Source organism: Culicoides brevitarsis, chromosome 1 (genome assembly GCF_036172545.1).
Source record: "Culicoides brevitarsis isolate CSIRO-B50_1 chromosome 1, AGI_CSIRO_Cbre_v1, whole genome shotgun sequence".
NCBI classification, from domain to species: Eukaryota; Metazoa; Arthropoda; class Insecta; order Diptera; family Ceratopogonidae; genus Culicoides; species Culicoides brevitarsis.
The window spans coordinates 11,112,818-11,135,450 of NC_087085.1; the positions used below are offsets into that span (position 1 = coordinate 11,112,818).

Consider the following 22,633-nt stretch of genomic DNA (forward strand, 5'->3'; position numbering starts at 1 on the left):
TTTCACTTTGATTCAGAACATTTTTTCTGTTTTTTTTAGTAATTTATAGCGCAGAAAATCGATAAAAGGTTTAGGTAGCTGAAATTCTTTTAATTTCATTTTAATCGTTAAATAAAAAAAAATAAAGGATCAGCAGGTGGATGTTCTAATTATAATCCTTTAATTTTTTTAAGCAGACAAGGCCTCACAGTAGCGAAACAAAATGATTTTAAAAAAATCTCGAATCACTCAAAAAAAAATTCAATTCAATGAATTGTGATGATAATTTAAATAAATTAAAAAATTCTTAACACAGCGTGTGCCAATGTACTTTTTTTTGTCCAAAACATCTGAATTTTTTGAAGGTTTCACATTTTTTTTTTTTTGAGTAAGGTAAGTTTTTTGATAATCTAACTCCGGATATGAAGTTTTATGACGGGTTGTAAGGTGCGCAGGCAAGATAATAGCGCCACAGCTAGTGAAACAAATGTGTTTATTGCTCACGCATTCATCGTCGAGTATTGTAAAAAGTTGTTTTTGGTTTCAAAATTTATAAATAAATAAATAGCAAAGAGATTTGAGCGCTTTTTTGACTGAAAAAATTGAAAAAAAATATTTATTAAAAAAAATAATAAAATTAAATTTTTTTTTTGTTTTGATAAAAAAATTATTTGAGATTTTAATTAAAAAAAAATAAATTTTAATAAAATAATTTTTTTTTTAAATCATTGAAATAATAAAAAATATTTTTTAAATTTATTTTTAAATTTAAAAATATTTTTAGAGTTAAAAGTTAGAAAATAATTTTTATTAAATTTTAATAAAATTAACAAAAATTTCTAATTAATTATTACATTAATAAAAAAATAAATTCAAAAAATTTTTTTCAATTAAATTCTAATTAAATTTAGAATTATTTAGAAAAAAAATATATTGAGTCTAAAATAAAAAGAAAAATAAAATTTTTATAAGATTTACAAAAAAAATTTAATTACATAATCATTGAATTACTAAAAAAATATTTATTTCTTTATTTTCTTAGTTTTATTAAAATTTTATTAATTTTCTAATTATTTATTAATTATTTTTTAAACAAAAATTTTTAATTAATCGTTTAAATAATTATTAAAAAAAATAATTAAATTTTTAATAAAAATAATAAAAATAAATTCTATTAAAATTTATATTTTTTTAATTCAAAAATATTAAAATAAAAAAAAATTATTGTAAGAAAAATTACAAATAAAAATATTTTAAATTTAATATTTTTATTTTAATAAATTTTTATTTTCTATATTTTTTATATTTATACTTGGTAAAATTTTCATTTTTTTATTTTAAAAATTTAATCACTAATCTGACGTCAAACAGGACAAAAAAGCAAAATTTCAGATAAAAACGCACAAAAAAATGTGTTAAATAAACTTTTTCGTCACAACAATATGATTGTTAACGGTGACAAAATAATTTAGCACCCAAAAAACTTCTAAACATTGACTGACATGACATGAAAACCCAAAAATAAAAAAAGAAATTGCTCTGTTATCTCCAATTTTGATCTTTTTTTGTACGACACTCTTGTATGTTTTGTTCAAATTAGCGCGCACTCAAGTTTACCTCGAAATAATCATAAAAAAAATAATTCGATCAAATTATTTTATATTTTTATTGTGAGTTTGTCGTTTGAGTAGCTAATTGGCGAGTTGTCTATCAGCTCAGCTATTTTTCGTAAAATCGTCAAAAAATAAAAAAATATTTTTTTATATAAAATTTCTAATTTTCAAAGCTCACATCGACTTGAATCGGAATTTTTTGTTCAAGAAACTCGTTGATTATTTGACATATAATTAAATTTGCTGACTGCCGATGCTTAACTCGTGTATTTAAAATTGTTAGAAAAAATTGTGTTTCGTGACGATTTTTCCTTCTGCCCGTTCCTCTATCATTATTATTAATATTTGTGAGCAATTGTTTTGTGAAACGCAGTCATTGTTTTATGACAATTACAACGGTCGGTCGAACGACGACGACGACGACAGTTATTAGCACTTTCTTACATGCGTTTGTGTTTTTTCTCTACAAAACAACGAAGTTGATGACAAAACTCATTTATCTTGACAATTAAATTATGGGACTGAAATGTATCGACGATGACATTCAACGTTTGATGCCATTAATGAAGTGAATGTTGCTCGTTACTGTTATTAAATTGTCTCTCGATGTATTTGCGATGACATATTGTTTTTTGCTCGGCGTTTGATTTACTGTCACAATATTTTGTCGAAGCACTTTGGTTCCGCGTTCGGAGTCGTAATTCAATGAAATTTTAATCAAATTTGATCGATTTTCGAGGAATTGGACAGAAAATGAAAACTTTAAACGGAAGGAAAAACTTTTTGATTGAATTATTTTTAACTTTTTATGGAAAGTTTTTTAATAATTTGAAATTACAGCTTTGAATTTTTAATGAATTTTTGTATTTCTAAAATGAGTTTTGATAGTTATTGGTTAGTTTTAGGTCAAAATTGACGTTGATTGAAAAAAGTTTTTATTTTGCTCTTCAAAGTTGCGTTTCATTAATGGAGGGTAATTGTGTAAGTATGTAATGGAATCGTCCATTTTGAGCATATTGTCACGAACTTTAAAGTTTTTAATTTTTTGTGATTTAAAAGTTTGAGTTACAAAAGCTTCATAGTCATAAATATAACACAAAAACCAAAATGATTTATTTTATTAAACTTTTTTAATTAATAAAATTAAATTAATTAATAAAATAAGTAGAAAAATAAAAAAAAAATTAATGAAAAAAAATAAATAAAATATAATTAAAAATTATAATAAAACTTAATTTACTTAAAATAAAATTAAAAATTGAATTAAATTGATACTCATTTCAGTTTATTTAATTAAAATTCTATAAATTTAAAAAAAAAGTAATTATTCATTTAATTAATTATTTTTCATTTTTTTACTAAAATAAAAAATTAATGTAAAATATTAAATATTTAAAAAATTAAAATAAATAAATTTATTTTTTAAAAATTAAAAAAAAGTTGTAAAAGTAATAAATAAAATTTAAAATACTCTGATATTTAATTTTTAAATATTTAAAAAAAAAATATTAAAAATAAAGTTCAAAATTAAATAAAATTGATAGTCAAAATTTATTTAAATTTACTAAATTGTAATATAATAATTTTTTTATCAAATTTTTAATTGATTAATTAATTTAATTTTTTAAAATATACCAAATTTTATTAAAAATACGAAAATAAAAAAAAATAAAAATTTAATAAATTATTTTGTAAAAAATTTATAAAAATATTAAAACAAAAATTGACAAAATTTCAGAATAATTTTTTATTTTTTTGTCAATTTTTTTGTATTTTTTCTTCTTTTTTTAAACAATTAAAAATTTAAAAAAAAAAAATTAACAAAAATTCAAATTTAAAATTTTCATTAAATAAAAAAAAATACTAACAACGTCATCTTGTCGCCTAAAAATTCTTCGAATCAACTCAGACTGTGGTTAACGTGACAGTTGATTTCCAAATAAAAAACCTTCATTGACAGAAAACCCTTTGATTGACTGATTAATTTAAAAATCTGAACTTTTTCTCAAGAAACAATAAAAAAATGGTTTTTCCCTTTTGTGTCGTTTGTTTTATTTTTCGCGTGTGCTTTCAACCTCCTCCTCAATCTCATGCATTATTCATCAAACGTCACATCCCCTTCTGTTGCCTTCTTTTTTTTGTCCTTCTACTCGACAACGCCCTGTCCAACGTGCGTCTTTTGCTACTTTCTAATCAATTTTCTTGTGAAGTAATTTTATTCCATCCAACAGGTTCCTCTTTGGTATTTTTTCCTCCCTCCCGTGGGACAGAAAAAAAAACTTTTTTACAGTTATCGTGCTACAAGTTTTTTTTATTCAATTTTCAAGTTACAATAAGCCATCTGTTGTTTTCCCAAAGTCTGAACCATAACTGTACATTATTATTATTTATAACAAAAAAAAAATAACTCCTCGTACTCCGGTTTGTGGCTGTATGTGTGAAAGTAAGAATTTCTTATGAAAAATTTTTTGTAGCATCATGAACACTTGAATTCGCAGCAAGAATTTCTCGCAAAAATGCCTCTTTTGTGTTTTGATGAGGCAAAAAAATCATTGAAATGAAAAGCCCGTGTGTGTAATTGCTTTGATTTTATTTACGAACAATGCGATATTAGTCATATGTACCCAATTGCATGATACAAATCATTATTGCCATGTTTTATTTTATTTCAATTGACATGTCGTACAATATGGCTGTCTTGTTGCCCGTATACCACGCGATACGACGACGTAACATGTAATTCGATAATTTATTTCAATATTAACATCATGTTATCGTTTTAGCGTAAAAATAATTATTTTTTCTGCAGAAACCCAAGAGAGTTGTAGAATTTTTTGCAAATTTTTGCGAATTTTGTCACATTTAATTACCAAAGAAAAACATCGATTAACATTTTTTAACACTTTCTTAGCAGCTTAAATCAAAATTTGCTCGAAAGCAAGTCACTCGCTAATAATTAAATGATTTTCACGCCTCGAAATCACTTTGCTTTAACCACATCTTCGTGTACACACAAGAAGTGGTCAGGTGACCATCAAGCAAGAATATTCTTCTTGACTCACTGAGTCGATTATTGACGTGATGTGCAGCAAAGAGGAATGTATCGAATTTCATCTTCTTCGTCTTTTTTGTCAAAAGTGACTTGTAATTTTTTTTTTACAAATTTTTTGGTGAAATGGCAGTCGTTTTGGCACCAAATAATGAAAGTATTGAGTAACTGTTAGAAAAAAAAAATTATAAAAAAAAATTATAATCAGGATGTTTACATTTTTTTAATAAAATATTTAACAGGCGATTAATTTTTTGATAAATATTGGAAATTTTATGCTCAATTTTTTTAAATAATTTTTTGTTGCGTAACTTTCTAGTCTAGACAATTGTTTTCATTTTCATTCATAAAATAAATTTTCATTCAAAAAAATATTTTTATTTAAAAAAAATTAAATAAAAAAATGGGACAAATGACATACTTGACGCTCATTAGGTCGCACACATTGTAAAACTCACGAAATAATGAAAAAGATGAAAGGATGTAGCTAATTTACACAGGTAAAAGTACAAAAGAAATTATTTTGTGAAAAGGTTATAATTTCGTTCATTCATGAAAGAAAAAAAAAGAAAAAGTTGAAAGGGCGGTAATGTCATATGTTTTTATTGAATGAAAGAAAAAAATATTACGCAGGAGAAAGTGAATTTTATTGAAGGACATGTGGTTTTAAATGTTAAAAAAAATCAAGGATTCATAAAAAAATAAAAATTTCAATAGAAATAAAAATTTAAAGCTAATTTATTAAATTTAGAACAAATAATTGTGGTTCATTCAAAATATTATGAGAATCATTCACAATAATATTTAATATAAAGAAAATATAAAGAAAAATTGTCAAACAAAAAATAACATCTCCAAAATTGTTTAAGTAGGCTTTTTAAAGTATATTATAACGAATTTTATTAAATATCTACTAAAAGAGCCAAAAATTACATAAAATACTTAGATATAAAAATTTAAAGTAAATTAATGAAAAAGAAAAAAAATTATTGGTTGACTATTGTTGAATGATTTGATGTCCTTTTAAAAATTTTAGGTTAATTTAATTTTAATTCAAAGCAGATTTTTTTAAAATTTATTTTAAGATGTTTAAAGATGAAATCCACGACGAAAAAATAAAATAATAAAAATGTAAACGAATTTTTCAAATTTAGTACTAAAACTTCCAATATTTTTGAAATTGTTTTTTGCATTCTGGGGTTAGCCGAAAATATTTTTTGTATGCTGGGGCAACACTCATTGAGCGGTATGAGTTGCTATGAGAGAATTTAAAAAAATAAATTTTCAAAAGCCGTTATGTATTTTTAACATACGTATTTTTTAATTATTGTAAAAGGAATGTTAAAATATTTTCATATTTTATACCAATTTTTATAATTTTTACATATTTAAAAAAAATACAAAAAAAAATTAAATTCAAAAGAAATTTTTTACTTTTTTGAAAAAATAAATATTGTATAAAAAAAGATTAAAATATTTACACCTACTTTTCATTTTTGTTTATCAAAATTAATTAACCATAACAAAAAAAATGAAAAATAATTTGATACTTTTGAGCAAAAAAAAAAAAAAAATCGAAATCTAAAATCGTCTTATATCAGAAACATAAAAAAATCAATGGAAATTAAATAAAATTTAAAAAAACAATAAAAATCTCTCTAAAAAATCAAAGTAGATAAGATCCTCATACTTTGTAAGTAAGAATCCCTCAATAGATAAACATTTAACGGCATCGACAGCTTTTACAACAGGGCTTTATCGCTTTAAGTCTGGTATGTTATCAATGCTCACTGATACAAAATAAAAGCACGTTCAAAATCTAAATAAAGAAGCTACTTAGTAGTTTTGGCTTGACAATGAACGTGTAAACATCTTAAAATGTCTTTTTAAATTTAAAATTATTTCGAATTTTCATAAAAAATGTCTGAAACAGCAAGTTACACTTCAAACTCAAGCAAAAAAGGATTATGGCGCGACTTGAGTGCTTATTGGATCCTCGGATTGTGCAATAATTTCGGATATGTCGTGATGCTGACAGCTGCTCATGATATTATTCATGATTTATCTGAGGGAGAAAATGGAGTAAGTATCAAATTTTATCATAAATTTAAATTTTTTAATAATTTTTTTTAAATTTTAGCCACAAACTGATCCAGATTTCAAACGTGAATGCAATAAATTGTCAACAGGAGCAATTTTGTTAGCGGATATCGTTCCTGCTTTGTGTGTGAAGTTATTTGCTCCATTTTTACCTTTTTTCATTTAGTGAGTTAATTTCTTTTAAATTCAAAAATTTTTTTAAATTAATTTTCTTTTTCAGTATTCGAATGACTTTTGTTGTACTTTTGTCAATTGTCTCACTTCTTCTCGTCGCTTATGCAAAAGTTGTTTGGATCGCCTTATTTGGAGTTATTTTGACAAGTCTCAGTGCCGGATTGGGAGAAGTCACGTTACTCAGTTACACAAGTCGATTTAACAAAAATACAGTTTCAACTTGGAGCTCGGGAACAGGAGGCGCCGGAGTTTTTGCTTCGTTATCTTACTCAACGATGCGTCAAGCGGGTCTCAGTACGAAAACTTCTCTTCTCATCATGCTTTGTGTTCCCGTTGTACAAAGCTTAGTTTTTATTTTTCTCCTGAAACATCCGTCTTCTGATAAAAATTACACAATTTCGTTGGAAAAAATTAAAAATCTCAACCAAAGTACTGAAGACATCACAGAAAACGACGCAAACAAGCCTCTTATTGGATTTTCAGAAAAATTACGTTACATTCCATCGCTTTTCAAATACATCATTCCCCTGTTTTTGGTCAACATTTTCGAATATGTCATCAATCAAGGCTTTTTTGAGCTAATTTACTTTGAAAATTCATTCTTGGATCACAAAGCGCAATATCGTTGGTACCAAGTAACCCATAATGTTGGTATTTTCATTGCCCGAAGCTCCGTTAATTTGTTCCGTGTTCGATGGTTGTGGCTTATGGCAATTTTTCAAGGCATCGATGTACTTTTATTTTCACTCGAAGCTGTTTTCTGGCTTTCACCGAGCATTTGGATCGTATTTGCTCTTACTTTTTGGGAGGGACTGCTCGGAGGTTGTGCGTATGTCAATACTTTTTATCGAATTTCAGAAGAAGTTCCAGCAGCAAAACGAATTTTTGCCATTAGTATCACGGCGTTTTCAAAAACTGCGGGAATTGCATCAGCTGGTAAGGAATTTTATTGAAGAAAAATTATTTTTATGAAATTTTATGAGGAATTTTTAATATTTTAGGATGGATTGCAATGCCAACACATAATGCAATTTGTAAAATTCCGACACCTAATCGAGGGTTTTAATACTAAAATTGAATTATTTTATTAATTTTAAATCAAAAAACTAATTTTTGTTTATATTCTTATCAAATTTAAGTCTTATCATAAAAAATCTGATTGTAAAGATAAATTATTACAACTATGTAGGTAAGTAAGTTAGATAATAATTATTAGATAAACAAAATAGGCAAAATTGTCTTTAAGAGGTCTTCAGCTGATAAAGACTTTGAAATAATTGTCAAGGATTTAAACGTTTTATTGTTTATTTTTTGAAGCAAAATTTTCAGTGATGTAATTTTTCTTAAATTACAATAAATTGTCAGCAGGAGTGATTTTATTGGCAGATATTTTTCCAGCTTTATGTGTAAAACTTGTGGCGCCTTTTTTACCATTTTACATTTAGTAAGAGACTTTTTTATCAATTTGTTAAATTAATTTTAATTTTTTAATGAGTTAATAACTTTTCGATTTTTTTTAGCTTTCAAATGACGATTTGTGTATGTACTTTTATCCGTTGGTTCATTTATTCTCGTTCTATGCTAAATATTTTAAAATTTTCTAGATATTGAATAAAAAAAAATTAAAACAAAATGAAAAAAAAATTATTTTCTAAAAAATTTAATTAATATTTTTTAATTATTTTTGAAAAATTTTAGTATAACTAAAATAAGAATAAATAAAATTAAATTTAAATAAAAAAAAATTAAACTTGAACAATTAAAATAAAAATCTAAATTTAAAGTAAATTACAAATTTTTAAAAATATAAATCTAAAATTATTTTTTTACTTAAAATTTTTAAATTAAAAATGTTTATAATTTATGAATATAAAATTACAAAAATTAATTAGAAATTTAATTATTTTATTAAAATTTTAAAAACTTGTTTGAAATAATTTAATTTTTAAAATTAATAAATTAAAAATTAAATTAAATATTTAAATAAATTTTTAATATATTTGTTCCATTCACGGAACGCATTTAAAATAGTAAATCCGCCTCTGAAACATTATCTAAAATATTTTACTACAAATTCTCTCTTTTTTATTCTCTTTCAAAGTTTTACAACAAACTCACTGATTTTCTCTTAAAATTTAAATTGTTTAAATACATGAAACAACTGAGATAGTTTTAGATTAATTGTCGCGCTATTAAGACATGTCGTCGATCTCTTGACAAAAAAAAATGTTTTTTGAGTATCAACAATAAAATGACTGAAATTCAGGAAGAAGATGACAAATTTTTATCAAAAGAAATAAAAATTCCTGAAAATAATGAGAAAAAAGGATTATGGAGAAATTTAACTGCATTTTGGATTCTTGGACTTTGCAATAATTTCGGATATGTGGTAATGTTAACGGCAGCTCATGATATTATTCATGATTTATCTGCAGGAGAAAATGGAGTAAGATTTTTAAAATTTTAATTTAAAATTTAGAAAAATTAAATAAATCTATTTTTAGCCACAAACCGATCCAGATTTCAAACGTGAATGCAATAAATTGTCGGCAGGAGTAATTTTACTGGCAGATATTTTTCCAGCTTTATGCGTGAAACTTGTGGCGCCTTTTTTACCATTTTATATTTAGTAAGAAATTTGTTGCTTCAATTTTTAATTTTATTTTAATTTTTTAACTTTTCGATTTTTTTAGCTTTCAAATGACGATTTGTGTGCTTTTATCAGTTGGTTCATTTATTCTCGTTGCCTATGCTGAAGCTGTTTGGATTGCCATCATTGGAGTTATTTTGACGAGTATCAGTGCCGGATTAGGAGAAGTCACTTTATTGAGTTACACGAGCAGATTTAACAAAAATTCAGTATCAACATGGAGCTCAGGAACAGGCGGAGCAGGAATTTTCGGGTCACTTTCTTACTCGGCGATGACTCAAGCGGGTTTAAGTACTAAAAGTACTTTGCTGATAATGACTTTTGTGCCGATTTTGGAAGCTGTTGTTTTTATATTTTTGCTTGAACATCCCAAAAATGCAGAAAATTGTGAAAAAATTCCTTTACAAAAGTCAAAAAATGATCCAGATTCAAAGGAAACTGAAGCTGAAAAAAATCTTGTGACTTTTTTCGATAAATTACGTTACATTCCATCGTTATTCAAGTACATCATCCCTCTTCTCCTTGGAAACATTTGCGACAATCTCATAAATCAAGCATTTTCTGAGCTCATCTACTTCAACAACATCTTCCTCGACCAAAAAGCGCAATATCGCTGGTATCAAGTAACTTACCAGATTGGAGTTTTCATCTCGAGAAGTTCCGTTAACGTCTTTAAAGTGCGTTTATTGTGGCTGATGGCAGTTTTGCAAGGCATCAATGTCGTTTTGTTCTCGTTGGAAGCAGTTTTTTGGTTCATTCCGAGCATTTGGATCGTTTTTGCCTTCATCCTGTGGGAAGGATTGCTTGGCGGAAGTGCTTATGTCAACACATTTTACAGAATTTCAGAAGAAATCCCACCCGCAAATCGCGTTTTCGCAATAAGTATCACTGCATTTTCAAAAACTGCGGGAATAGCTCTTGCTGGTAAGTAAAAAAAAATTGATTTTTTGAAAAAAATAAGGATTTTTTCATTACAGGATGGCTCGCGATGCCAACTCATAACGCCATATGCAAAGTCCCGACCCCAAATCGGCTTAATTGACGTTTAAGGATAACAAAAGAAGCATAAAATAAATGGATTTTCCCCAAATTTCCTGTAATTTCTTCCTTTGTATGAAGTTATTGAACGACTTTTTATCAATTACGAGTCCTGGACAGTCTTTATTCATCATTCAAGCAATGAAGTTGTTCATTTTTTGTACTTTTATCTTCATAACTTCCTCTTTACAGGAAGAAATATCGTCTGAAATTCAACTAAACCACCCAATAGACAGTTCAAAATTCAATTTACTCCATTTTTGGGTCATCGATCGCTTGATAATATCAGATATAACCCCAAAAGACGACCAAATATCCTTAAATTTATACTCAAAAGACGCTCAATGTCTTAAAATCGCATTTTTTCCACAAGCTTTTCCTCATATTTCAATCCTAATTTATCACAAAAAAATTCCTGGATCATTGTTAACCGCTTTTGGGCCCACAGAAAATAATAAAATTTATAATCTAACCGCCATTCCGAGTAGCATCCATGTGAGCCACTATTGCACAGCTCCGATGATGGATAATTTGACCATTCACTACACGGATTACAAAAATTTCGTAATAATATCAATAAATTCCGATGTTTGGGCCTTACAGAATCTGCAATTGAACAAAAGTGACGTGCAATTAATGGAAAAATACGAAAAAATTATCGAAAAAGTTGAAAAAGAATTTTTCAGAAAGAATTTTGACGTTATTGACGTTCAAAATTTACTCTGTAAATCCCAAAGAGGAGACAAAATCGACGAAAAAGTAGCTGAAATGTGTGAAAATTTAAAAAAATTCCCAGAAAATGACTTAAAATTCAATAAAATCGCCTTTTATTTGGGAATTTTAATGATTTTTGTGTGGATTGGAATTTATTTGATTCTGACGATCAAAAATAAAAAATCAAATAAAGTGACACCATTTAATTAATTGAATTACAACCGAAAATTTTGTCAGTTTGGGACACGAAAAAAAAACATCGCGCCTCACATTTAATCAAAACATATGGAACATTATCAAAAAAAAAAAAAAATTAATTCACAAACACATTCATGCCTACTACGACAACAGCAGCGCAATCCAGACTGACAGTCAACATTTTATGCTTGTATTGAAAATAAATAAAGAAGCGGCTCAGTTCCGACTTGACCGTGATCGTGTGAGGATCATAAAATAATCGTTTCGTATCGAGTTTCGTGCAAAAATGAAGTGTTTTTGTTGATGTTTTTTTTCATCGTCGTCGTTTGTGATGAAACGTGTGTTCCTTTAAAAACCTAAAAAATATTTAAAAAAATAAAAATAATTAAATTTAATTAATAAAAATGAGTGAAACAGCAAATAATGACAACAACTCATCCGCTAAAAAAGGATTATGGCGAGACCTGACCGCATATTGGATCCTCGGATTATGTAAGAAACTCGAAAAATTCCTTCTTAAACGAAAAATTCTTAAAATAAATTTAATTACAGGCAACAACTTTGGTTATGTAGTGATGTTAACGGCCGCTCACGATATCATTCATGATTTATCCGCGGGAGGCGACGATGTAAGTGCATCACGAGCAAAGTCCCAAAAATAGACATACGCCAAAAGACCTTTAACAACAATTTAAATTTACGTGCTTGCTTGTATCCAATGTCTAATTTATTTTTTTCAATTTTTTTTTTTTGGTACGCGACAAAAATTTTTAATGCGGGTTATCTGTTACAATAGTTCTCTTATCAACGACAAATCAAATTGATTGTTAACAATAAGTCAATCAATTTTTGGTCGAATTATGTGGTTCAATATTCGAGAATCGAGAGATATGAATAAATTTGTGATAATATTTTTTTTTGGGGCACTTTACGGTTGAATATTTTTTGATATACGAAAAAAATGTAGAAAAAACACAAGAGAAACAAGAATAATAATAAGAGAAGTTTTTTGTTGTTTGTTATGATATTGAACACCTGAGTAAATTTTGAGCGTGTATTGGTGACTTGCAGTGTACCTGTGAAGTAGAATTGAATTTTTGCGATAAAAAAATTTAATTGATTTTAAAAAGAAAAAGTGAGAAATTGCATTGAAGTGATCGTTGTAAATTATTTAAAGCGTATTTTAGAATTTTTTTCATGAGTTTTGAATTTTTATTTATTTTTTTTAATTTTTTTAAAATAAAAATTTAAAAATTTTAATTAAAAATTAATTATTTATTTTATTTTCATGAAAAATTTTTAAAAAAAAATAAAATAAATTTATTTAAAAAAAATTTTTAAAATTTAATTAAAAAAATTATTTTTGTTTATTTTTGAAAATAATAAAAAAAAAAATTAATTTTAAAAAATAAATTAAAATATTTAAAAAAAAATATTTTTTGACTAAATTTTTTTTTTCAATTACAAAGAAAAAACTTAAAAAAATAATAAATATATTTTTAAAAAATTAATAGAAGAAATTAAAATTTTTAGTTAATTAAAAATTAATTAGGTATTAATTGTTTATTTTTTTAATAATTTTTAAAAAATTTTTTAAATAAATAAATTTATTTAAAAAAATTATATTAAACCAAAATTAAAAAAAAAAATATTTTTGAATTGGATTATAAATAAATTAAAAATAAATATCAAAGTAATTAATTAAAAATCATAAATGAATAAAATAAAATAGAAAAAAAAATATTTTTTGACTTAAAAATTAAAATTTTTCTAAATATTACAAAGAAAAAAATTAAATAAAATTGAATAAAAATATTTTTAAAAAATTTAAAATTAAAGAAGAAAAAAAATTGTTAAAGTAGAAATAAATAAATTTTAAAATAAAAAAAATACAGTTTAAAATAATTACCGTAAATTTCCTGATAATTTCATATTTCTAAGAATTACTTTGATTTATTGATATTAAAAAATCAAAGAACAATAAATTTCTTGATAAAATCTCCACTTTTTATCAAATAATTAATCTTCTTTTTAAGTGAAATTCGATTAAAATTTAAAATTTCATTGAAAAAAAAAATTGTCACCTTTCAATCATCAAAAAAGGTCTTGTTGCCTTACCTGATTAGTCGAAACGTGCTAATAAAATGCATTTCAAAAGAATTTTGCATACAAATATTACCTCATTCAAGTAATTGTGTCAAGTAAATTACCGCTTTGTGATAAAATTAAAGCCCATTAAGAACTCCAACAAAAATTCTCGAATTTTTTTTTTTTGAATAATCAATTCTTATCAACATTCACGCAAAAGATACGCTTTTTATCACAAGTAGCTGAAATTCGTTGTTTGTGATTCGCCTTGTTTATTACTGTACCTAACAAATAACGTTGTTCAGTGTTATCAAGGTTCGCTCAAACGTAATTATTTGTTGTTATTAGGTTTTGCTTACAGTTACACGTCAGGCATAACAAAACTTAAAATAATAATAATAAATTATGAAGAAAAATTTCCATCACGTGAATATTTCTTATCTATTTTACAGCCAGAAACGGATCCAGATTTCAAACGAGATTGCAACAAGTTGTCAACGGGAGCGATTTTGCTCGCGGATATTCTGCCAGCGTTATTTGTGAAACTTGTGGCGCCTTTTTTGCCGTTTTATGTTTAGTAAGTTACTGAATTTCTTATTTTTAATGAAAAATTAACGAATTTTAATTTTTTTTAGTATTCGTGTATCAATTTGTGTGCTGTTAGCTGCCGGTTCCTTCGCTCTCGTCGCATATGCGGAAGTTGTTTGGGTCGCAATAATCGGAGTTGTGCTTACAAGTTTAAGTTCCGGCCTTGGCGAAGTCACGTTACTGAGTTACACGAGCAGATTCAACAAAAATGTCGTATCGACATGGAGTTCAGGTACAGGCGGCGCCGGAATTTTGGGCGCAATTTCGTATTCGGCGATGACTCAAGCGGGTTTGAGTTCAAAAGCGACGTTGCTTGTGATGATTTCGGTTCCGGTGTTGGAAGCATTTGTTTTTGGGCTGCTTCTGCGTCATCCTTCAGCTGATGCGAACAACGATAACTCCGAAACGAACACAATTTCGTCGGAGGAAAAGACAGCGGATGGCAGTGCGGATCCCTTGAGCGAAGATGAGAAGCCTTTAGTTGGATTTGCGGCAAAAATTCGTTACATCCCATCGTTGTTCAAATTCATCATTCCCTTGTTGTTGGTGTATCTCTTTGAATATTTCATAAATCAAGCACTTTTCGAGCTAATTTACTTCGAAGACGCTTTCATCGACCAAAAAGCGCAATATCGCTGGTATCAAGTAACTTACCAGATTGGAGTTTTCATCTCGAGAAGTTCCGTTAACGTCTTTAAAGTGCGTTTATTGTGGCTGATGGCAGTTTTGCAAGGCATCAATGTCGTTTTGTTCTCGTTGGAAGCCGTTTTTTGGTTTGTTCCGAGCATTTGGATCGTTTTTGCCTTCATCCTGTGGGAAGGATTGCTCGGCGGAGGTGCTTATGTCAATACGTTCTACAGAATTTCGGAAGAAATTCCCGCTGCGAAACGTATGTTCGCCCTCAGTGCAACCGTTTTCTCCGATTCAGCTGGTATTGCCTTAGCTGGTAAGATTTTTCATCAAAAATTTTCAAAAAATTCGATTTTTAATTAAAAATTAATTTTTTAGGATGGTTCTCGATGCCCACTCATAACGCCATTTGCAAACTTCCGATCCCAAATCGCTTCTAAGACTAAAAATAAATTAATTAGAAAGACTTTAAACAAAAAATAAAATCATGACTAAGATAAAAATAAATAAATTTTGACAATTTTTTTTTAATTCCACGCAATTATGACTCAACCTTAATAAATAACAAAAAAAAAATCAAAAGACAAATTTTTTATAGACCATCATCGACCGCTTCGTAATTCGTATAAATATTCTTCAATGACGACACCTTGCACAGCGTTTGTAGTGCGCCATACGTGATGAGATTGCAGCCCCGTATGTAGATTGTTTTTATTCTCGTGCAATTAGCGACCACAGAATCGATGCTCAAATCTGTCAGCTGATTACAACAAATTACTCGGAGACACAGCAAGCGTTGCAGATAACTCGTCATCAGTTCAATGCAGTAATCGTTGATGTTTTGGCATTCGGTGAGATCGATGAACTCCAATGACGGACAATATTTTGCGAGAAATTCAATGCCAACTTCCGTAATCTACAAAAGAAAAAATTCGGTTAATTACTTAAAAAATTTTTTGATAAGAATTTTTTTACTAATTGGCATCGAGCTAAAGTGAGTTCTTTGAGTTCAAGTAAGCGAAAATGACGCAAAGAGACGTCTGTGATTTGATAAACTCCGCTGAGACGAAGCACTTGGAGTCCTTTGAGGCGTGAGATGCGATAGGGGTAGTAGAAGCTGCAACGATCGTCGACAAAGCCTTCGGCGCAGATGCCGGCGTCGGAGATCTGGGGATGAAATTTCATTAAAAAGATTGAAAAATTTAAAAATTAAGTCGATACAGAAATAAAAAAGTTTTTGATTTCCTAATTTTTAACATTTTGAGAAATTTTAAGGAGCAAGAAATTATATCGAGTAAGAAAATTTTCAAATTTTTGTTCATTTTCAAACAATTTTTTTTTTTAAATAATTCAATTTTTTGTTAAATTTAGTCGAAAATTTAATATTTTAGTCAAAAAGTCAACATTTATGAATTTTTCAAAGAAAAATATTAATTTTTTAAAAATTAAATTTTTAAAAAAAATTACATATTTTTTTAAATAAATTTTTTTAAAAAATTTCAAAAAAAATAATTTTTATTTTATTTTTTTTTAAGAATATTCATCTAATTTCGAAAAATTAAAAAAAAAATCTTGAAATTTTGGTACAATTTTAATGATCGATTTTCAAAAAGCTTAAAGTTTTTGTTAAAATTAGTCCAAAAAATAATATTTTTTAGCATTTTAAATTTTTTAGCTAATTTTAACTTATTTTTAATTATTTTCGATCAAAATTTAAAATTTTCTTACTTTTATTTTATCTCTTTAGACAATTTTTAGTAAATTTAGTTTAATTTTCTATATAAAAAATTTTCAATTTTAAGAAAAAATTTTTTTTTCATATTGATATGCATTTGATATTTCGATATACTTTTTTCAAAATTTCAAAAAAATTATTTGAAATCAAAAAAAAAATTTATTTTTGTATCAGGCTTAACGAAAAAACTTACTTTTCCACAACATTCAGCATTAAGAAATCTTAATTTGACCAAATTTTTGTTAATTAACTGCATTGTGTAATCCGTGATGCAATTTCCGGAGCTACTAACATCTAAAAAAATCCAACTTTTAGACAATTTTAATTAAAAATTTGATGAAAAAGGGTCTTACCTAACTTAGTTATGTACAAAAACATGCTCGTCACCATCGATAAAGTATATTCCGTGAAGCCATTTGTCGATCCAATGTACAATTCTTCCAAATATTCCTTCCATTGTGACCATTTTTGTCCTTTGACACCTTCCAAAAAGCCTTTGTCTGAAATTCTTTCACATCCCGTGATATCCAACACCAACAACTCCTTCAAATGGGCAATTTCTCGTATGCCAATGTCAGTTATCATCACACATCTCTTCAATTTCAGCTCTTTCAAGTGAGGCATTTTGCTACAAATCAACATCAAACAATAATCCAGCAAATTCATCGAGTCACTCAGATCCAAACTCGTCAAATTCGTTTGAACTTTCAACAAATCCAGCATTCCCGGGTTCGAAATCCTTCCCGTGAACGTCAAACTGAGCTGTTCCAGCCTTAAATTCGGTACTTCCGCTAATTTTAACAACGCGATGTCATCAATGTGGGTTCCAAGTAAATTTAAATTTTTAAATCCCTTCTTAGCTTTCTTCGCAAGTGACAAAATTGCATGATCCACGATTTTGACACGCGCAACGGCATCAATGCAATCCGTGAAACACTCGGAAATTTCAAGAGTTTCCAAATTTGGAGCCATGCTGAAGAGATAATCGAACACATGTGGCTTCAATAAGGTAATTTTTTGTAAATTTATCCGTTTTAGCTTCAACAACGAAGGTTTCACCATATCTTCGAATCCATCATCAGTCCAGCGATTCACCAATTCGTTGCAATCGTAGATCGTGAGTGTCTCGAGATTCGGTAAAAAACTCAAAATCGACAGAAATTTATCTTTTTTCACGATGCACATTTTCAGGGTGAGCGATTTGACGAAACGACCAAAAGTGCACCAAAAATGGTTGTAATCGCTGAAACGCACGACATACAAAACGATGTTGGAAAAATATCTTGAGGACTCTGAAAGGCGCGCTACGGGTCCTTCGTAGTCGGAAAAGTTGATTTTATGCAGGCTAAGTACTCGTTGATCCATGAAGCGAAAATAGCGGGAAGCGTCGTAGAAGCGTTCGCAGACAAGAGACGCCGCTTCGACGTCAGACGGGTGCAAGTACATGAATATTTTTATAATTATCTATGAAGAGATAGAAGAGAGAAAAATAAATTGAGAAACAAACAAAGAAAGTGTCACAAAGTAAATATTTTTGATGACTTAGGTGTTAATAAGGCACAGTGTGACAAATTGTTTTGATATTTTTTGATTCTTGATTTAAGCAATTTGAAAAAAATTTTCAAAATTTTATTACATATTTGAACTTCATTTTTAAAATGTTTTATGAAGTTACTTTCAAATTGTTAAAAAACTTTTTTTTAGACATTTTTTTTAGAAAAATTTTGATATTTTGAAATATAAAATTTGTAAATGTCAATTCAAAAAATGACTGTTGATTTTTTTTTTCTTTATTGAAAAAGTATTTTTTTTTTTGTTTTTTTTTTAAAAAAATCAAAAACAAAATTTTTTCAAGAACTTCAATATATAAAAAAAAAAAATAAAAAAAGACATAAAATTTTTTCAAAATTTCTTTTCATATAAAGTTATTTTTTTTTGGTAAAAAAAAATATAAAAAAAAGTAAAAATTTTTAAAATATTTTGAATTAATTTCCTTTTATTTGATATTTTTAAAATTTATTTATGAAAAAAAAATTAAAATTATTTAAAATTTATTTTTAAAAATATTTAAAAAATTACAAAAATATAAATTTTCGTTAAATTGTACTATTTTTTAATTTTTTTCAAACGAAAAATTAAAAGCAAACATTAAGATGATTTTTTTTCCTTTTTTTAAATTTTAAAAATTATTTTGAAATTTTCGGAAAAATCTCATCGATTATTTTAATTTTTATTTAAAGTGCTTCTATCGGCGAGACAAAAAATGTGTTCAAAATTTCATTTTTTAAAAAAAAAAAAAAAAATAAAATAATTTAAAAAGTCTAAAATATATTAAAAATTACAAAAAAATTAATTCTTGAAATTTTATTATTATAATTTTTTATTTAATTTTATTTTTTATTATTTTTTTAAATTTTATAATTTATTTAAATTAATTATTTAAATTTAATATTTTTTTTAAATTTCGTAATTTTTAAGTTCCTTTTAAAAAATTAATATTTAAAAAAAATCATTATTTTTACTTATTTATATTTTTTTGTAACACTGTGACTTATCAATCAATCAACAAAATGATTCAAACTCAATTAACGCCAAAAATTATTAAATATTTATTTTTACCTCCATCGGTATCTGACTAAACAAATCACCCGACGTTTCCTCCATTTTTATTTTTAATTAATTTCCTTTTAATTTTTTTATTAAATCTCTTATCACTTTTAATAATTTTTTCACTATTTTTCTTAAAACGGCATTAACTAAAAATGTGATGTAATTTCCTTCTTTGTTATTATTTATTCCTCAAACTTTTATCTCGCCGTCGATTTGTCGTCGATGAAAGTCTGCGAGCGACTATTTCTAATTTTTACGACTTATCATTGCGTACTGTGAGCAATTATTAATAATTTTGGCTGTCACACAAGAGATCCTTAATTAAATTTATCTCAGTTGTCTCCGAGCTGTGGTTTCGTGCGGTCATAAAAAATTAATCGGGCGCTTTTAAAAAAGAAATGTTCAGTAAAAAGGAAGAAGAGCTACGCAAGAAACGACCTTGGCGACCATGGAAACCGAAAGTTGCTCCGCGTGTCACTCTCATCGACTTGCCGATGGAGGTAAGTTCAAAAAATTCCCTTGAATGAATTTCCTTTTTCGTAATAATAAATCGTTTGATAATCAGTGACGTGCAATTTTTTTTATTTTTAATCAGACGTCGCACTAAAAATAAAAATAAAATTACGACATACCAATTGTTTGATTAAAAACATCCGGATTTTCTCTGTGACTCACGTGCGACGGTCATTAACGTCTATCGTCATTCGGTGTCTTTGATAATTTGCCAAAAAAAAAATTATTTTTCGTTGCAGCTCCTGATAATCATTTACAAATATTTGAATACGGCAGACATCGATGCACTTTCTCTCTCGTGCAAGCGGCTTCTTGAGGCATCCAAGTATTACGAGTTTATGGAACGAAAAGTGCTGAATTTGCATAAAGTTGATTTTGAGGAGCATGGACAGCCAATTGCGATGCTGACGAACAGTTTTCGATATTTTGCGCATGTTTCCTTGTATTTGGTCCGTTTTGCTGATAATAATTTATTTTGGCGGATTTTTGGAAAATTCATCAAGACCCTGTCGTTTCGGATGTGCGTCATTAAAAAAGTAAAATTTCTCCAAATTTTGTGTTTGCTGCCGAATTTGGAGTCCTTGACAATTTACAACTTTGATGAATTGCTCTCGACGTGGGATTTGGAGAAAAAGGAGAAAATTAAGCCATATTTACCGAAAGTTAAGACACTAAAATTACAAAAAATTAATTTTTTCTCACCTCAGACGTTCGATTTTCTCACCGACATGATGCCATATATCGAACACATCGAAATCAGCGATTGTTTCGTCAATTGTCCAAGTCGGGATCGTGTCAGGATCATCGATCACATTTTTTATTTCATCGCAATGCAACCTCTCGTGCATACCTTGAGCATTTCCGGCACCCATGTGGATGACATTGCCTTGGGGAAGCTCGGGAGCATCGTTGGTCTCAAGCTCGACACCTTTTCGATGACTTTTATGGGCAAAATTTCGGATGACGGCATCTTGACACTCATCAATGCCTTGGAAAACTTGACGAATCTCGATCTTTCGGGCAGTTTGGGACTCGTGGATGACGCCATGTCGATCATTTGTCGCCGAATCCCCAATTTGAAGGTTTTTAAGATGCGAAAATGTGTGATGGTGACTTGCGAGGGGATGAAAGAACTCATTCGCTTGAGGAAATTGGAGCTTTTGGACATTAGCGAGTGTGAAAGAGTCAAAGACGAGGGTTTTGTCGAAGGTGTTTGTCCCCCAAAATGGAAAGATTGGAAGGAAAACTTGAAAGAACTGCATATGGCGTCCCTTTCGACACTCAGCGAGTATCCCGTGATCAAAGTAGCGGAACATTTCTTCAACTTGACTGTTCTGGACTTGAACGCATCCTCGAATTGCGTGTCAGATTTCACGATGCAACTCATAAATCGGTATCTCGTGAAGCTGCATGTGCTGAATCTCGATGGTTGTGGTCGAATAACTGATGCGGGTGTTACCGGGTTTGGATTTGTCAACGAATATGGCGATCGGTACTCGCATAGTCGATCGAAGTTTTTGCGAACATCGAAAAAGGCGAATTACTCCATTCAACGACTCAATCAACTACGGACACTAAAGTTGGCTGGTTGTTATCACATAAGCGACAAATCGATTTCGGAATTCAGATTTAACGAATTGAGGGAGTTGGTGATTGGAAGATGTCCTCAAATTACGATCAATGGGATTCGGATGCTGATCGATCAATGTCCCGGATTGGAGACGCTGGATTTGGAATCAGGGAAGAATATTACGGATAAATGTGTGGAATTGATCTCGTTGAAGCTGAAAAGGTTAAAAACGTTAAAGTTGATTTGTTGTACGCAGTTGACCAATGATAGTATGCATTGTATTGCCTTGAATTGCAAAGTTTTGAAGGTAAGTTAAAATTTTTTAATGAAAATAACTTTGAAAAATGTTAAAATTTTGAGTTTTTACTATACTTTGACGAAAATAGTTCAAAAACTTGAGTTCTTGTGTCTTAAAAATGCTCAAAAAAATAAAAATTTATCAAATATATTTGACATTTATTTTTCAAAATTAAATTTATTGAATAGTTTTTCACTCAAGACAAAAAATATCAGAAAAACGCGAAAAAATTCTCGAAGGTTTACTTAAAATTTAATACTATTTTTAAAAAATGAAATTTTAAGATTTTTTGAACATTTTAAAACATGTCCTATTTTATTAAAAAAAAAAAATAATAAAAATTAACAAAAATTTGACATTGCAACAAAAATAGCGAAAATATTTAATAAATTAAGCGATAATAATTTAAATTAATTTAAATATTTAAAATTAAATTTAATTTCATATTTAAAAAAAATATTTAATTTTAATTTAATTAATTTAATTTAATTAATTAATTTGTTATAAAATATTTTATTTAATTAATAAATTATTTATTAAAATTATTTAAATTTAATTTTTTAAAATTTAATTTAACTTTGAAAAAAATTTTTATTTAATTTTTAGACTCAAAATTATTTTTTTTTGATAATTTGAGAAAAAAATAATTTTTAAACATCTTTTTTAAAAAATTCATTTAATTTTTTAAATAAAAATTCTAATTTTTTTTTTACATTTTTTACATTAAAATTTTTATTTCAAAAAAAAAAGAAAATATAAAAAATTAGCTTAAAAAATTATTTTTCAGTAAAAATTTTATAATTTTTTTCACATTTAAAAATTATTTTAAATATTTTTTATTTAATTTTTTTTCAGAATTTGTATATTCGTGGATGCATGAACATAAAAAATGCGGAAAGCATATTATACGGTCTATCATCACTCAAGAACATTTACTCCAACTAAGCTGCAAAACTCACCTTGACCTGAAACTCCTTCGAAAAAAATTGAATAAAAACACAATTTTTAGCAACTCAAATTAAAATTAACTTTATTTCCTCTCTAGTTATAGTCAGCAGTTATATGTAACTTGTCTCCAAGCCAATA

The 22,633-nt window shown here is 27.4% G+C and overlaps 6 protein-coding genes across 7 annotated transcripts in view; 4 read left to right on the top strand and 2 right to left on the bottom strand.

Moving 5' to 3' along the window:
- Positions 1-22,633, bottom strand: part of LOC134838266 (phospholipase A1 VesT1.02-like) — a 218,151-nt gene that overhangs the window by 93,358 nt on the left and 102,160 nt on the right. The gene's annotated exons all lie outside the window — the stretch shown is intronic.
- On the top strand, positions 6,503-8,150 carry LOC134827095 (battenin-like). Of its 2 annotated transcripts, none has more exons than XM_063839635.1 (4): positions 6,503-6,723; positions 6,782-6,906; positions 6,962-7,851; positions 7,917-8,150. In XM_063839635.1, exons 1-4 carry the CDS (start codon positions 6,562-6,564, stop codon positions 7,979-7,981), a joined length of 1,242 nt encoding a protein of 413 aa, XP_063695705.1. In that variant the 5' UTR covers positions 6,503-6,561; the 3' UTR covers positions 7,982-8,150. The 2 variants fall into 2 exon arrangements, with proteins under 2 accessions (XP_063695705.1, XP_063695706.1); XM_063839636.1 differs by having other exon boundaries at positions 6,782-6,864.
- On the top strand, positions 9,167-10,632 carry LOC134827180 (battenin-like). Its single transcript, XM_063839751.1, has 4 exons — positions 9,167-9,361; positions 9,420-9,544; positions 9,609-10,489; positions 10,543-10,632. Exons 1-4 carry the CDS (start codon positions 9,167-9,169, stop codon positions 10,605-10,607), a joined length of 1,266 nt encoding a protein of 421 aa, XP_063695821.1. The 3' UTR covers positions 10,608-10,632.
- On the top strand, positions 11,753-15,332 carry LOC134827181 (battenin-like). The gene is made up of 5 exons (XM_063839752.1): positions 11,753-12,007; positions 12,068-12,144; positions 14,056-14,180; positions 14,239-15,137; positions 15,200-15,332. The coding sequence occupies exons 1-5, from the start codon at positions 11,920-11,922 to the stop codon at positions 15,259-15,261; spliced, it is 1,251 nt and encodes a 416-aa protein (XP_063695822.1). The 5' UTR covers positions 11,753-11,919; the 3' UTR covers positions 15,262-15,332.
- LOC134837266 (F-box/LRR-repeat protein 7-like) lies at positions 15,414-19,220 on the bottom strand. Its single transcript, XM_063852634.1, has 5 exons — positions 19,176-19,220; positions 16,910-18,020; positions 16,750-16,850; positions 15,797-15,988; positions 15,414-15,737 (listed from the first exon to the last, which is right to left on the bottom strand). The coding sequence occupies exons 1-5, from the start codon at positions 19,218-19,220 to the stop codon at positions 15,414-15,416; spliced, it is 1,773 nt and encodes a 590-aa protein (XP_063708704.1).
- Positions 19,565-22,513, top strand: LOC134837267 (uncharacterized). The gene is made up of 3 exons (XM_063852635.1): positions 19,565-19,666; positions 19,919-21,556; positions 22,403-22,513. Exons 1-3 carry the CDS (start codon positions 19,565-19,567, stop codon positions 22,490-22,492), a joined length of 1,830 nt encoding a protein of 609 aa, XP_063708705.1. The 3' UTR covers positions 22,493-22,513.

Bases quoted from the DNA above. Each gene is read 5' to 3' on its own strand.
- LOC134827095 (XM_063839635.1), top strand. From the start codon at position 6,562: ATGTCTGAAACAGCAAGTTACACTTCAAACTCAAGCAAAAAAGGATTA. The intron at 6,724-6,781 runs GTAAGTATCAAA...TTTAAATTTTAG, and splicing joins TATCTGAGGGAGAAAATGGA to CCACAAACTGATCCAGATTT. The intron at 6,907-6,961 runs GTGAGTTAATTT...TTTCTTTTTCAG, and splicing joins TTTTTACCTTTTTTCATTTA to TATTCGAATGACTTTTGTTG.
- LOC134827180 (XM_063839751.1), top strand. From the start codon at position 9,167: ATGACTGAAATTCAGGAAGAAGATGACAAATTTTTATCAAAAGAAATA. The intron at 9,362-9,419 runs GTAAGATTTTTA...ATCTATTTTTAG, and splicing joins TATCTGCAGGAGAAAATGGA to CCACAAACCGATCCAGATTT. The intron at 9,545-9,608 runs GTAAGAAATTTG...CGATTTTTTTAG, and splicing joins TTTTTACCATTTTATATTTA to CTTTCAAATGACGATTTGTG.
- LOC134827181 (XM_063839752.1), top strand. From the start codon at position 11,920: ATGAGTGAAACAGCAAATAATGACAACAACTCATCCGCTAAAAAAGGA. The intron at 12,145-14,055 runs GTAAGTGCATCA...TCTATTTTACAG, and splicing joins TATCCGCGGGAGGCGACGAT to CCAGAAACGGATCCAGATTT. The intron at 15,138-15,199 runs GTAAGATTTTTC...TTAATTTTTTAG, and splicing joins AGCTGGTATTGCCTTAGCTG to GATGGTTCTCGATGCCCACT.
- LOC134837266 (XM_063852634.1), bottom strand. From the start codon at position 19,220: ATGGAGGAAACGTCGGGTGATTTGTTTAGTCAGATACCGATGGAG. The intron at 18,021-19,175 runs GTAAAAATAAAT...ATCTCTTCATAG, and splicing joins TTAGTCAGATACCGATGGAG to ATAATTATAAAAATATTCAT. The intron at 16,851-16,909 runs GTAAGACCCTTT...GGATTTTTTTAG, and splicing joins TTTGTACATAACTAAGTTAG to ATGTTAGTAGCTCCGGAAAT.
- LOC134837267 (XM_063852635.1), top strand. From the start codon at position 19,565: ATGTTCAGTAAAAAGGAAGAAGAGCTACGCAAGAAACGACCTTGGCGA. The intron at 19,667-19,918 runs GTAAGTTCAAAA...TTTTCGTTGCAG, and splicing joins TCATCGACTTGCCGATGGAG to CTCCTGATAATCATTTACAA. The intron at 21,557-22,402 runs GTAAGTTAAAAT...ATTTTTTTTCAG, and splicing joins TGAATTGCAAAGTTTTGAAG to AATTTGTATATTCGTGGATG.